The 14797-nt window shown below is 37.3% G+C and overlaps 1 protein-coding gene across 1 annotated transcript; it reads right to left on the reverse strand.

Moving 5' to 3' along the window:
• Nucleotides 1-2329: 2329 nt before the first annotated feature.
• On the reverse strand, nucleotides 2330-3259 carry LOC145233748 (uncharacterized). Its single transcript, XM_080098523.1, has 2 exons — nucleotides 3077-3259; nucleotides 2330-2749 (listed from the first exon to the last, which is right to left on the reverse strand). The coding sequence occupies exons 1-2, from the start codon at nucleotides 3186-3188 to the stop codon at nucleotides 2517-2519; spliced, it is 345 nt and encodes a 114-aa protein (XP_079954649.1). The 5' UTR covers nucleotides 3189-3259; the 3' UTR covers nucleotides 2330-2516.
• Between the last annotated feature and the right edge of the window lie 11538 nt (nucleotides 3260-14797).

Raw genomic sequence — 14797 nt, forward strand, 5'->3', positions numbered from 1 at the left:
TAGGGGTTAAGACTGACAAATGGTTGAACGGAAATGCGTGGAGAGCAGACGTTGCTTTCTTCATATGCGCAAAGATGTGGGGTGGAGGGTATCTTCGGGACCTGCTCGCTCGCTAAATCATTAAGTCAGGGCAGGTCTTGTAATGCGCCGAGACTTTTAACAAGTTTTTAGCGTGGTCTTCTACGGCGCACTCTTCTACGGCGCACACTTGCCACATGTTGTTAGTTATTGAGGTCCTCTTGCCACATGTTGTTAGTTATTGAGGTCCTCTTGCCACATGTTGTAAGTTATTGAGATCCTGTTGTGGCAAGTGCGTAAATGGGTCTTAGGCCTAAGGGTCCTGGGATAAACACCACTACTTTTCAGGCAATCCGATGAAGGACAGTTATTCACAGTGGAATCCCCGGGGTAAAAAATCAGGATGTTAAGTTGGGTGGGCCTTCCGCTACTCCGGGGAGGTTTTAGAACCTTCTCCACCGTGAATTTGCTGGTAGTGTCGGAACTCCTCGATGCTGCGTGTGGGGATGCGATCTGGCAGCAACAAGGGACGACCAACGACCAGCACTTTGCGGGCAACAGAAATCGCAGTTCGACTGATTCGAGATAGGGGTGGAGGGTGCAGCGCAACTCTTGAAGTGATTTTACCTTTAGACCATTTTACCCGCATTCAGCCAACTGCGAACCGGAGGACATTGATTATGTGCCGGTTGACGCTTGCTAATAAGGATGAGCGCATACTGCAACCCTTCACACGCCAGGGATGGGGCTTCGGGTTTGATGGGATCATCCTGCGGCAACACCTGTGATTCCGTGCGTGTACTTTGAAGTCGAGAGCCCTGAAGTTCTGGTTGAGTAGACATATCAAATTAAAAGAGAAACAGGTTAAAATCCGGGGTCACAGTTGCGAATTGTAAACGTATGGTTAAGGTGTAGAGATTTGTTATGTCTTTTTTGTGCAAAGGTACATAGTCTCGTAGATACCTTACAAGGTCAAGTCCTGTGGGGATCCTCACTCAAACACTTAAAGCTGCCACTTAAATACTCCAAACACTTAAATCTGCTGACTTGACTTGACTTGTAGGTTCCGGCGTGACAAGTTGGCACAAAACTTGCCTTTGGCTGAAAACAGACTCATGTCTATCCACTGGCCATCATACTTGTCTATTCACTTGTTAACAAGCACCACGCTAAGATTTAGGAAAGCCACTGTGAGTGATCAGTTGTCAATTTAATTTTAAAAAAGTGCAAGTGTGAACCAACTTTGGTGATTGCACTGTCAGTGGAAGGTTGTCCTAGGCACTTTGTACAGCAGATATATAATATAAAAAAGACATTTATTATTAAAGACCAAACAAATTAAACTATTTATGTTTTAAAAGCCATGTCACAAATGTTTTAGCAACAACAAGTCCCACCTCAACTGTCATATAGACACATCATTTGAAAGTAATTGGGTGGTGATTGCTTCTACTTGTACAGCATCACTTTGAGTAGTTGCAGGCCTAAAATATAAGCTATAATAAAAACATTCTTACTTACTGGTAACAAAACAAAAATGACACTTATCCAAAAGTAAATAGAAATTGGAAACATTATCTCTATCTAGAAGCTAGGTTTCAACACATGAACATTAATAAAAAGCATATAGCCTACCTTTGATTAATGATAGTCGCAACTGCACATCACCAAATGGCCAAAATGTTGGCATACTTCTGCAGTTTTTTTTAACTCTTTTTCAGTGAGACCTACCGTAATTTATGCATATTTAAAGTAACATTTTGTTCTGAATTAGCAAAGCAGAGCAACGAAAAAAGCTGTAAAACTTAGTGTAGATATAGTTATATTGCACTACATAGCATAGTTAGAAAATGTTTTGAAAACAAGTGACCAGGAACAAAAGGAACCAAACCATGTGCGTTTTTAGACAAACCTGACAGTTAATTGTTACGTCACACAACAACTGCAACACATGTTGTAGTGAGGAAAAGCGGGAATTAATAGAAATCACAATTACCGACAAACAAAATTTTACAATATATAGGCGCCTACAAATAAAACAAAACTCAGTGTGGAGCTTTCCGTCTGCAGTAATCTCGGCGACATAAAGCCAATAAAAATCCTTCAAATCCCAATTGTTTCACAAAAAAAACCTAATGTTCCAATTTAAATCAGATGAGTTTTTTGGCGTTTTCGGTCATGCTTTATAGGTTCTGATTCGCAACTGCTTTGTGCATTTGCGATTGCGGCTGTTTGTGTTTCTTTGGAGCAGATTTTATTTTATTACTTATTGTTACGAGAATCAATTCAATTAAAATCAATTATTGTGACAAATACCGTTTACGTTAAACAAAAACACCCCATTCTCTATGTTTATGCAACATTTTTACGAAGAAAACAAGGAAAATATTTTTTCAAACATAATACTGATTTAATTACGTTGCTAATTTCAAGTAAATTTGTTTTTATTCCCTGCAGGTTCGGCAACAGGACAGTGAAAAATACAAAAGTTCAATTCTCTAAGCACTTGACACAGCTTGTCTTCTGTTAATGCTGTAAGGTCTTTGCATTGGAGGGCTTCCCGCTATTTCAACAGTGGTACTTTCAGGCCGGAATACCAAACTGGTCACGTGAATAACAACGGAAGTAACGACAGCCAATAGTTCCAATACAAAGCTGGCACCTACAGTCATTCCCTTAGCGTCGTCGATTAGAAACGCTATCATGGCAACCACCACGAAACTGCTCATACCTGTGAAAAATAATTCAACTCAACAAAGCATGCGTATTAAAATCACTTAAATAACCTGCAAAAAAAAAGCTTTGACTGAAATAAATAGTTGCGTTCTTTAATTTTCTAACAATTAATATTGATATGCTGGAAGCCCATAATTTTGAGATTGATGTTTTGTCTGTGTAAACGTAAAGTATCGTAAATTTGAATTGGCGGAAATAAATCGTTGGTACGCTTTGTCAAATCATTTTGCATAAAACGAACGAAGCAAGATGACCGAACTGAGCGGACGGAGATTTTGGATGACAACCAATATGTTTATTTGACACAAATACCACAGTTTACCTGACAAACAATTTCCTTCCCTTGTTTTTACCAGCAGTTCCTTGTTAATGTACGAAAATATTTTACTTCTCACAATTTCGGTAAAATCTTCATCTCCAAAACACATCCACATCTGGTTCAAGGCGCAAACAAAAACAAAACCCGCTGACAAAATTGATATCAAAGCAAATCCGAACACAGCAACCATATCTGGCATAAAATATTTGATGTTTATGTGGCTAAACATAGGAAACAGGATATGTGTATAACACAACGTTTTGTTAAAAATTAATATATACTGAAAAAAAAATAACAGAAGGTGATGCTGGATAAACATTGTGGCATCATAATTCACAAGGTAATGATCGATAATACAACGTAGGCTATGTTTAAGACAAGGATCCACAACATTGGATCCGCGGGTCGTGGATTTTAATATGGCGCACGTAAATTGTGCTTCGTTACTGTAACTAAAAATTCCCAATTCAAGTATTCGTAGAGCATTTCCATTTTTTTCTTAGCAAAAGATATTTTTTGGTTAATGAACGAGTAAGTTAAACAAGTTCTTGACATGATCCAAGATTGGGGTACTGGCCCGGGATAAAATGTATGAGAAAGTATATCTAAGGCCCAATTTAAGCTTTGTGACCTGATTTATATGCTTTTTCCGCCAATGTTTACTCTTACTGCACAATATTGCTGAGCTAGACAACTTGAAATATAGAAATAAGCTATTGCTGCCAGAAATATAGGTTCGGTATACATCATCAAAAATTCGTGTAAAGCAACTGATGATATCCGACGGCTAAGCGTGCGAGAATGTTTGTTTTACAATTGATCACCTTTTTACAAGCAAACAACGCTTTGTGGACGCTTACCTTTACGGTTGCTGCCATTACAACTTCCGTTGATATAACTTTCAAACAAACCAACGTGAACAAACACTTTAGTAACGTCTGCACTATCGACCACTTTATGAAACCTTGTCACCACCAACTCTGCAGCATCTTTTCTGCACAAAAAGTCATGTTTTATGCAAGACTTTTAGCACAAATAAAACTTTTTTCTTTGAATAAATTTATATTTTATTACCTCTGCAATTCTCCGACAATAAACTCCGGTATGGAAAAAGCTACAAGGCAAAATACCAATTGAGCCAAGCTAAGAATAACTACAACGATTTTTCCATGTAAACGATTCATTTATTTTCACATAAACAATTGTCATGTTATACGGCCTGTTAATATGTTGGATACTTAATAACACTGCATAGTATTATCACCGCTTTACTAAATGCGTCGTAAAAAACTAGACTAACACTTAATTTAACACATTTGCGTTACTGACATTTTTACAAGCCTTTTAAGGAACGGCTTATTTTAGGCCTGTACAAAACCTTTTGTGGCTTTGTTTGCGACTATAATGTTGACAGGTATGTGCTGTTTTTACAGGCCTTTCGCGCTTTTTATCGAGCGTCTTGTTTACCCGGTGCGCTAATCGTAATGTGCAAGCGGTCCAAGATATCGTATCTCACCATGGGTCAAAAGGTTACCCGTCTTGGGGTTTGATTGTTTATTGTTATTTCAGCAACAACGGAATGGGATTAGTAAATTTCATAAATAACAACTAAAAATTGAATTGCACAGACAGTGCATTTAATAAACACGAGGCATTATGTTGACGAAACTAATTGTTCGCTTTACGTTTGCTACCGTGTTAATAATTAACCCATGCAACATAAAATTCGCATCCAAAATGGCAAAGAAACAATTAGTACTTAACCATTTCCCTTATTTCCGCTCAACAATATTATGACACTTAAGTATTAATGATGTCTTTATTTGTGCGTTAAATATTTCGAAATGAACAACTGAAGCAAACTGTTCTGCTGATACCGAGTGTTCGTCTTTGTTTCGATACTTAACCAAATTGTTACGATGATTAACCAGTAGCAATAACAATAATCTAACACACCCTCACGCATTGAAAAAATAATTGCTAATTGTAACAACACTTTTACGTCAATGGTCATAAGGACACAAACTTAAACGTTTTTAAATCTGACATGACTAGATGCAGCAGAAAAAAGCTTTTGTTTTGGGTTTCTACTTTGATTGTTGTATTGTGATAAGGAATGCATGTGCGCATTTAAAACAACCAGATAACTATAAAACGAGTAAAATTGTATCTGGCATACAAAGAGTAACCCAGTGTAAACTTTCTCTTTGAAACTAGGCAAGGGGTAAACAACATGTGAAGATTGATACGTTGTATTGTAAAGTATTGGACTATTGTGACAGATCATAAACAAAAGTATTGCAAAACAATTTCGCCCAGATGTGGAGACGGGCATGCGAGCGTTTTTTGCACAATGTGCTCGAAAATGTGCAGGTCAAAATGTGCGCACATTTTTTGAAAATGTGCAGATGGCAAAATGTGCAGGTGCCAAAATGTCCAGGTCAAAATGTGCAGGTGCAAAAATGTGCAAGTCAAAATGTGCGCACATTTTTTGAAAATGTGCAGGTACCGAAATGTGCAGATCAAAATGTGCAGGTGTGCAAGTCAAAATGTGCAGGTGCCAAAATGTGCAGGTCAAAATGTGCGCACATTTTTTGAAAATGTGCAGGTACCGAAATGTGCAGATCAAAATGTGCAGGTGCTAAAATGTGCAGGTTAAAATGTGCAGATGCCAAAATGTGCAGGTCAAAATGTGCAGTCGCTCAAATGAAGTATTGATATTTAACGTCAAACTATGTACAGTGTTAAGGCGCTTACATGAATGTTTTATTAGTGTTGTGGTTATAAATTGTGCCAAAAATATTAGTTATAACCTATAAATTAAAATCGGATTTATAAGAAACTTGTAAAAATGCATATTGTTTTTGTTGATATGGCAAAGCATGAAATCCAACATTCAGGATAAAAGTGTTTTTCAGACTAGATATGTACATGATCGTCACCTCAAATGGTTTGACTTTATTGTTTTCAATTTAACGCCTGTTAGCCTATAGCCTGCCCAGCTTCTATAGATTTTACAATTAAACCACAGTATACTCATATGGCAGTCAAGCTATTGTTTCCGTCAGGCTTGATTAACGCTGCACGCTTGTAGGATGCTTGCATTGAGTTGGGGGGCTTTAAGAGCGAGCAAACGACAAAGCTGGGCTTGTGTGGTCGGTTTTATGCATCTACTATGTGTGGTTGTTATTGTGCTGTTGGAGAGTATTTAATGTACGTCTTATCTTTTTAGTACCTTTTTAAACGCATTGAAGTGATTTTACCTAACTTATTAAAGGGTGCATAAAGTTATTACAAATTGAATTAAAGTCTGGTAAAAATAGAACTTTCCTAACTGGCTGTATCTTTGATGAACTGATGTTCAACGACTTCGGCCCAGACCAGGAACTCTGGACAGACGAAAGGTCAAGCTTGATCGAAGATTAGGTTTTTTCCAAAGTTACTCATTTTAAACTGTCAACAAAGGGCAAATTTTGTGAAGCAAAAATTAAGTTTATTTGAAGAAAAATTCAAGGCACCAAAACAATTGCTAGACATCATAACCGCCAAGGAAACTGGTGCAGAAAAACAAGTCGATTTGCTATTATGATAAGTAACAAAGAGTTAGACACAACAGAGTATTTATGAGGATATGTTTTTTCAAGGCAAAAAAAGTTTACAGAAGTAAGCGAAATTGTCAGCATGTTGTCAACCATGCAACCACAGGGCCAGCTGATTTTTTTAGTGGAGCAAATGTCTGGAGGTCTAACTTATCCTTTATCGGAGTTATTGCAACTGCAAAAAGTTGATAACAAAAGAAACGAGAGGAAAAGAGGAGCTGGACTACCATATGAGTATACTGTGATTGAACTCAAAACCAAGTCAAAGACCCAACTGTCCAGTGATTTTTATTCAATGAAAACAAATGAATTATTGGAAAGTTTTCCATCCTTGGAGTTCTACTGCACAATTGACAAAAGGACTTTGCGTCTTTGGAAGAAACTCAAATGACAACCTTTAAAAAGAAAAGGACAACCACACTGTTGCACAGCAATCTTCTTAATGTTTGACATTTTTTATTTGTTTGAGACTCATTTACATCACATAACTTGGTATATAGGTATTTAATTTAATATTTAATGGTTAGTTTTGAAATCCACACAAATACTTGATGTGATGCCTTAATTTTAAGTTTGCTAAAACATTCATGTTATGGCTTCTGACTTGCTATAGTGTGCACCAGATAGGCTAGAAAGACCTACTGTAGGAATATCATAATACACCAAAATATCAGTAGATGTTTTTGCAAAATTGGTAATTGTTTCCTGACTAATATACAGAAACTAGATGATTGTCATTACAAATGAAGAAGGTGTATGTTTCATGTGGGATTGCAAACAAATCAATAAACTAAAATTGATGTGTATAATAGAAAGATGAAGAGACTGAAACAGCCAGAAAGAAAAGTAGGATAGGGAAAATCATTTTTTTGAGACCGCTGTGGGCATTCTGTATTATATTTTTGCCAAAAAATATGTACAATGGTAACAAAACAGGTTTAGAAAAGGATAATACTGAGTTGTCATGAAAAAATGATAGATGTGCAATGCAAAAGTATGAGTTTTCACCATTTATGTAGGCATCACTTTTTTACCACTGCATTTGTTTTAAACCACATTATATTTTCATTTTTCTGGGGGACTCAAGAGTCATATTCTGTTTAGTTAAAAAACTTAACCCACTGCATTTAACAAGAAAAATAACATACCTATATAAGTTTTTGAATTGATTTGCACAGAACACTATTTAAAATAAAAATGCAGGGAAAGGTATGTAATAATTATGTAATTGAAACAAAAAATTGTTTATGTGAAAGGGACAGAAAGACTTTTTTTAGTTTGAAGGGGAAAAATTTTGGCACCTGCACAATTTTGGTATCTGCACATTTTGACCTGCACATTTTGGCACCTGCACATTTTCGAAAAATGTGCGCACATTTTGACCTGCACATTTTGGCACCTGCACATTTTGACCTGCACATTTTGGCGCACATTGTGCAAATTTTTGCCGTAAGCCCTGTTGCAGATGTGGCATCAAACAGAATAGGTAAGACATGGTTTTTCAGCCTGTTACTCTCAAGAAACTGAACTAAAATAAAGGCTTTGAATAAGGACAATCCAAGCCCCTAGCTTCAAACTAGTTGTGCTTGATGAACTAGCGCTAGTGGTAGTAACAGGCTGGCCAGTTGGACATTGGTTAATAAATCCAGTAAGTGAAAATCCAATGGATAGCGCTGTGCATTTATCTACTCCTTCACCTGGGAGTGTAATTTCCACTGTTGTATAATTCGTAAACGGCTAAACAACTATTTGGCATCTGAATTGTTAAAATTGTGCTCCATGGCAAAAAAGAGACAAAACAGCATTGCAACAGTTACAAGGGTAGTGAACAGATTACAAGGGTAGTGAACAGATTAATTGAGTTTTGCATTGTTTTTTATTAATTAATTTTTTTAAGAATGCATACCGCAATACCAAAGTTATTTGAAACCACTGTCACCATTCTACAAATTGTAGACTGTCACGTTGTTTACTTAAAAGAAACCAGAGTTATAACACCGCAGAAGATGCAATTGATGTCAAATCCTACTCGAATTTCTTCACGTTTCCTTTGTTCCAATTCATCTGCACAGACTGTTACATCTTATTTGCCAGTAATTGCCGATTTCTATTGATTCCCGCTTTTCCTCACTACAACTTGTGTTGTAACCTAGTGCGTTGTGTGACGTAACAATGGACTGCCAGTTTTGTGTGATAACGCAACGTGGTTTAGTTCTTTTCGTTGCTGACTTCCGTGGAGCACGGTGCTGCGTCGGTTGTTGTAGAAAAGCTGTTTATTGTCGTGTTGACGATTATTGGTGAGTCACTTTGTATATATGTGTTTAATGACTCAATATTGTGAATTACCATAATGAATGCTAACCGCTGTGAATTTGACCTAAACTGCAATGACCTAAACGTCATTTCCCTTTTTTAATAGTCGTTCTGTGCGTGTAGTTGGGTTCATTCAAGTTGCTAAAGTTGTAATTGTTTACGCAGCGTTGTTGTACGATACTCACGTGAAGCGTGACTTTCTACACTGTTGCTCTACATAGCTTGGTAAGCATTGTGTATGACGTCATAATGGCATATTGTGGTCTCATGTTTTTATTGTGTATTTAGGTGTGTGACAGTGATTTCTGGGATCGCCCATGTTATTTGTTTTCTTCCGGTTCCCATAACAGTTGGTGAGCTTAAAGTTATATTCCTACATTTAAAGCACAGTGCTAATGCCATGTCTTTGCAGAAACCGTTTACTATGCTATGAACCAACGCTAAAATCAAGCGTAAATGGCAAGAAATTTGGATTGCTTAGGGTTTTAACATTTTAAGACTAACATGCTTTATATGTATCGCATTTTATTGATACCCGAATTGACAATCTAGGTTTTGAGACTTTTGTGGTTTCATGTTGACAATCGTAAGTTGGTTTATTTTTTTTTCACCATTTGCAAAATATAAGGTTTATTATAATTTATTGCATGTTGACGGTAAAGCCTCCAGTGTCGTAGGCTGAATTGTGTACGGTCATTTGTTTCATTGGCACAATCTGTGTATTTGGTAACTTTCTTAGTACCCAAGAACGCATTGTGAAGTATATTCATACAGATGGTAAGCGTGCATACGCTGTAAACCCTGTATTTACACTGACAGGCCCTTTTCCAAATTCTGTTAACGTTTGAATTTGTTTTGTTATGAGGGGCGTTAACCTGGTCAGTGTGGTTTACTACTAAATTTTGGTACTTAGTTCTTGAAATAGTTTAGTAAAATGATACCTTGAATGCGTTATTGCACATTATAGAATACTCTCCTTTGCCTGTGAATATTGCCAAGCAGTTAATTTTAATGTTTCTGGAGCAGTTGTATGTGTAGTTTTATATATTACATTTGTTTGCTACTGTGTTTCTAATTGTTGATAGGTGCTGCTTTTAATTTTCACCCACTTGACTTTATGTAGATGTATACACAGGTTTGCACAAAAGCGTAATGTTGTTGTTGTTTTATAGCTGCGACGCGTGAGATTCTGTCAACAGGGTGACGCCGAAACCACGTTCCCGTTTTGTTGTGCGCGGGCGCTTGCTGGGTAAATTTGATTAAAAACGACAGCGCAGTTTCAAAGTATAAACGTTTGATTTTCGGGACCTCACTTACTAGGTGGAATAAATTGAAACAAAAAAGGTAGAAAGAAAACATTTTACTACTTTTTTAAAAGAGAACAACAGTTAAAAAACAACCTTCTTCTTTTCGCGTCTTTGCGACATGGATTGGCCACAACTTGAACTTTTTTTACATGGTTCAAACCCAGGATGCTAACGGGGGCGAATCCCGATCAAGATTTTTTTAAACTCTGTGGGTGTCTATGGGTCGGGCCCGCCGGACCTTTCGGCCAAGTTCCATTCCTTGTTTATGTGTACTTCCCTGCACCAGCGGGGCAGCCCGTGGCGTTAGCTAAGCCGGCGAGAAATCCTGTGTGGATCTGGCTTTATACAACATTCGTATCCCCATGACGACACAGGTTTCCTTCACAACTTTATACTGAATCAAATTTCCATCAAAAGCTGTTCTCTCACTTCCCTTGACTGGTTTCTCGGCTTGGATTTAGGTTATTAAGTTAAACAAAAATGTGTTGTTGTATTTTCATGTTGACAATCGTAAACTGGTTTATCACGTCACTATTTGCTAAAAAATTAAATATATTATTTTTCGCATGTAAAAAATCAATTGTTTAAAAAATTCAGATAAATAATATTTACAGATAAATAATGTATTTAGGGGGATCAAATCAGAAATAAAATTTAAGCATACTTTGTCTCTGGAACTTTGGAGTTAAATAAATTCATTAAAACCGAAAGTTATCCCCAACAAACAAAATAACGTCCAAACAGTCACTCGATGCGTTGAACTTCTTCCGCCTCCATCATTTCCTCCACTTCCAGTGGGGAATGACTGGTTTGTGATACTTTTTACTGGGTTATGCAAGTTTAGTTTCGTCGTGCTGCTGGTTGTAGTGGTTGTTGTTGTGGTGATAAAAATAGGCAACTGTCCATTACAATTGTTCCAATTGCAACAGCCTTTGTTACATGCTCTGTTCATAAGAATACCGCGTTTTAGTTACAGGAATGCAAACAATTCAAAATATCTAACTAGTTTTTATATTGGATAAGACTCCGGAATCTAAATGCATATGACGAAAACACGTTGTTTGAACTAGATTTGCCAGTGTTTCTAGCCTAACTAAGTTACTCGCAGGCAACAAATTCCATTACAGTTAGAAATGCAACGAACCCGCCTCAAATGGATCCTTCTTTCATTGTGTGTTTTGAACTGGACTTTATGACAGTTGAAATCAAGCTTTTGTTGATGACAAGCTAAACAAAACAGCTAGTGTTTTGCAACGACATGGTATTGTTTACAGGGTTCGAACCCAGGACACTCCTGGGGACGAATCCCGATCAGGCTCTTTTATGACTGTATGTGGGTCAGGCGCGTCAGGTCATTCGGCCAAGTTCCTGCGCTAACGTGGTATTGTTATACAATCATAGGCGATTTTACAAAAATGCAAGGTGGCGGATATAAAATATGAGTACCACTAACCAAAACAGGTGGCAGTTTTGTGACTGTTTCGCCAGCATGTTTGTTGGCGAAAAAGCAAAATTGTTTCCAATTTTCTTCGATTTGACGATATTTCGTACGATACAGCCACAACTTAACCAGCAAAACATCCACGGTGGCCGCCACCGTGCTTTAAAAACCAAAGGTGGCGGCGCCACCTCGCCAACGCCTACTCGGCGCCTATGTATACAATTATTACGTTACACATGTCCTATGGCGCCCCGAGTGTTTCGTGTTGTAAGCCTCAATACTCGACGTGGCAGGGTTGATGTGCGGTAGTCATGGTTGGCACCTTGTGAAGAACAAATGTGGTTTACCAGTCAGATTTTATGTGCTGGTTTTAATTGTTTTAATAAACCTTGCAACAGTTGATAAATGCAGATAAACCAATAAAAAGTTCGGTTTCAAAAAAAGATTGAGCGAAGCTGAAATATCTTCCAAACGACATATTCGGATGAAATGTTTAGGTCAGGGTGGTCCACAGCTAAGAGAATGTGAAGGGGCACAATACGGATTGGAAAATACTTGGCGAGCCGCTAATGACAAACTCTTTTGTATTTGAATAAATTTGTTGTTCTTATCGACTTTATGTTTTGAGACTTGAGTACTGCAACCACAAGGTACATCTGCTAGCACTCAGTTGCAACTTTTTAAAGGTCCAGCAACTGCCGATGTTTGAAACAAAAGGAAAATATTCAATCCGTTTGTGTCGTAACAAACAGCGTAAACGCTCTTATTGCTTTACAGCAATAAACCCATATTGACCGGCAAATTAATTATGAGCGTATAGTATTTTCGGCTGTGGCTACTTCAACCCATGCAACAATTCTATGCAGCAAGTGTTGGCGGGCCGCACGCGTGTCAAGGTTTGCATCACCCTGGTCTAGGTCAGGGGTGTGCAACAATTTTCGTCGGTGGGCCGTATAACCAATTTCGGACTTCAAGCGAGAGCCACATAACGTTTTTTCATGTGCACAATAAATTCGAAATTCTTCCAAAAGCATCAATAAATATATTTTCTACATTTTACAACATACAGAGTTTCAGCGCAACACTGGTATTCGCAATAAAATAATTGTTTACGAGACAAAGGGAAGGCTACTTGCAGTAACTGCTGTACGATCCACCGGCTGGAAAACGCTGATATAGCTTATATTTGTTACGTATTGTAGAGCAACTTAGATTTAAGATTTACCAAAAACTAGTGAAAAATTTTGCTAAATTCTCAGAAGAATTGCATTGTTTATCTAAATCAGTGTGTTGGTGGGGGGCCACACTAGAAAGCTTGGCGGACCGGACTGTGTCCCGCGGGCCGTATGTCGCACGCCCCTGGTCTAGGTCAACAGAACTTCGGTACATTACTAAATCACTCTGTTTTGTGAAAAAACAATTTTCTAAACTAAACTTGATAGATTGGGCGACATTCGAACTTACTTGACAGATTCGAAAGTAACTCCCTGGCTTCGAATTTCGCTGTCGTACTTTTGCACAAAATTGTGCGCTACGGTTTGACAGGGTAAATTGCAGTTACTAATCGTCTCACACTGCGCCCCTTTAAACCTTGCATCCACACTGATCGTAAAAAAAATCTTGATAAGAAATGATGCTGTTCCCTCTATACGTCCGCATACCTTTAAAAACATCAAGTCATTGACACAAAATGTAGGAGGTTTTTAATTGGTATTTAAATAGTTGATTTTTATTTTTAGTGTAAATGGATAGTTAACCACGTGAAATTGAAAGAGGCCTTGTGTTATTTACGCACTAAATACTTGGAAGTTTAGTGATTTGAAAACCAAAACTTTTAAACTCGGATTTCTTAATTTTAGGCTAAGTGAATAATATTAATAAAAGTTTTTTAAGTAAAGTTAAATAAATTTACCTGGCCGAATGAACATTCCTCATAACCCCAATCCGACTTAGAGTAATGACTGGATTCAATTTAAAATCCAACATGACAGCGAATGGCAAAAGTTTCGGGAACAATAACCATTACGACCAAAGATAGCCAAAACTTTTCCATTCTTATTGGAGCTTACAAGACTGTAAAAAAGTCTGCATGTAAATAGAGCAAGAGTGAAAACATTTTTAGATTTTGTTTTAAAATTTTCTGTTAAAATTAGAAACTGAATTTATCGCAGTGTCTAAATTAAAATTTTCTAAACTGCTAGTGTCATCTACTACAGCCGCATTAAAACGTTTAATTATCAGTTTGATTCATTATATTACTTACCAAGCCTCCTGTGTCGCGGGCTGAATTCACTTGTTTATCGATCCACTGGTTTAAATAATATTTCAAAAAATAACAGGAGTTAATTAATATATTTTTTAAATAAAATACAAAGTACGTGTGTTATGTGATTACAGAATTATGCACAAGCTACTACCTTCCAAGAAAACACGTTGTAGCGTTTAACCACGCGCGAAACCGCGTTGGTAAAAGACTACAAACACTCTGCGTGCCCACGCAAACACAAACTGAACTATAGTTGAGTATTGTGACTCAATGTTGTTGTCAAATACATCGGTCTCACGTAGCCACCGTGGAGACGATTCCTACGTACTAATGCACGAGGAAATCGACAAATATTGTTCGAATCACTATTTAGTGGTAAACAACAGCTGGTAAATATACATTTCAGTTCGGTCTTTGACGAAAAGTTAAAATCGCATTGGCTACACCATCTGAGATTTTGGGAATTTTATATTGGTACCCTAGAACGCAATCTGAAGTGTATTCATATGGATGGTGTTTAGATAAACAGACCCTTTTTCCAAATTTTGCAATCAAGTTATCTTCCATCCTTATCAGTACAGCGCTGTTAGCTCTCATTACAAATAAGACCGGGGTGTTCAGCTTGGTGCTGATAGTATAATGCAAAATTTGTTGGATCTAATTGATTTAAAACTTCCAGTGAAAATGGTGCAAACAAATGAGGTGGAGAGACAAAATACAAATGTTAACGTGATCTTCAAATCCGTGAATTAGTGGTATAATGATCCTGCGAAAAAAACATTATTACACTCTTACTTC

Source organism: Phallusia mammillata, chromosome 6, assembly GCF_965637545.1.
Source record: "Phallusia mammillata chromosome 6, kaPhaMamm4.hap1.1, whole genome shotgun sequence".
NCBI classification, from domain to species: domain Eukaryota; kingdom Metazoa; phylum Chordata; class Ascidiacea; order Phlebobranchia; family Ascidiidae; genus Phallusia; species Phallusia mammillata.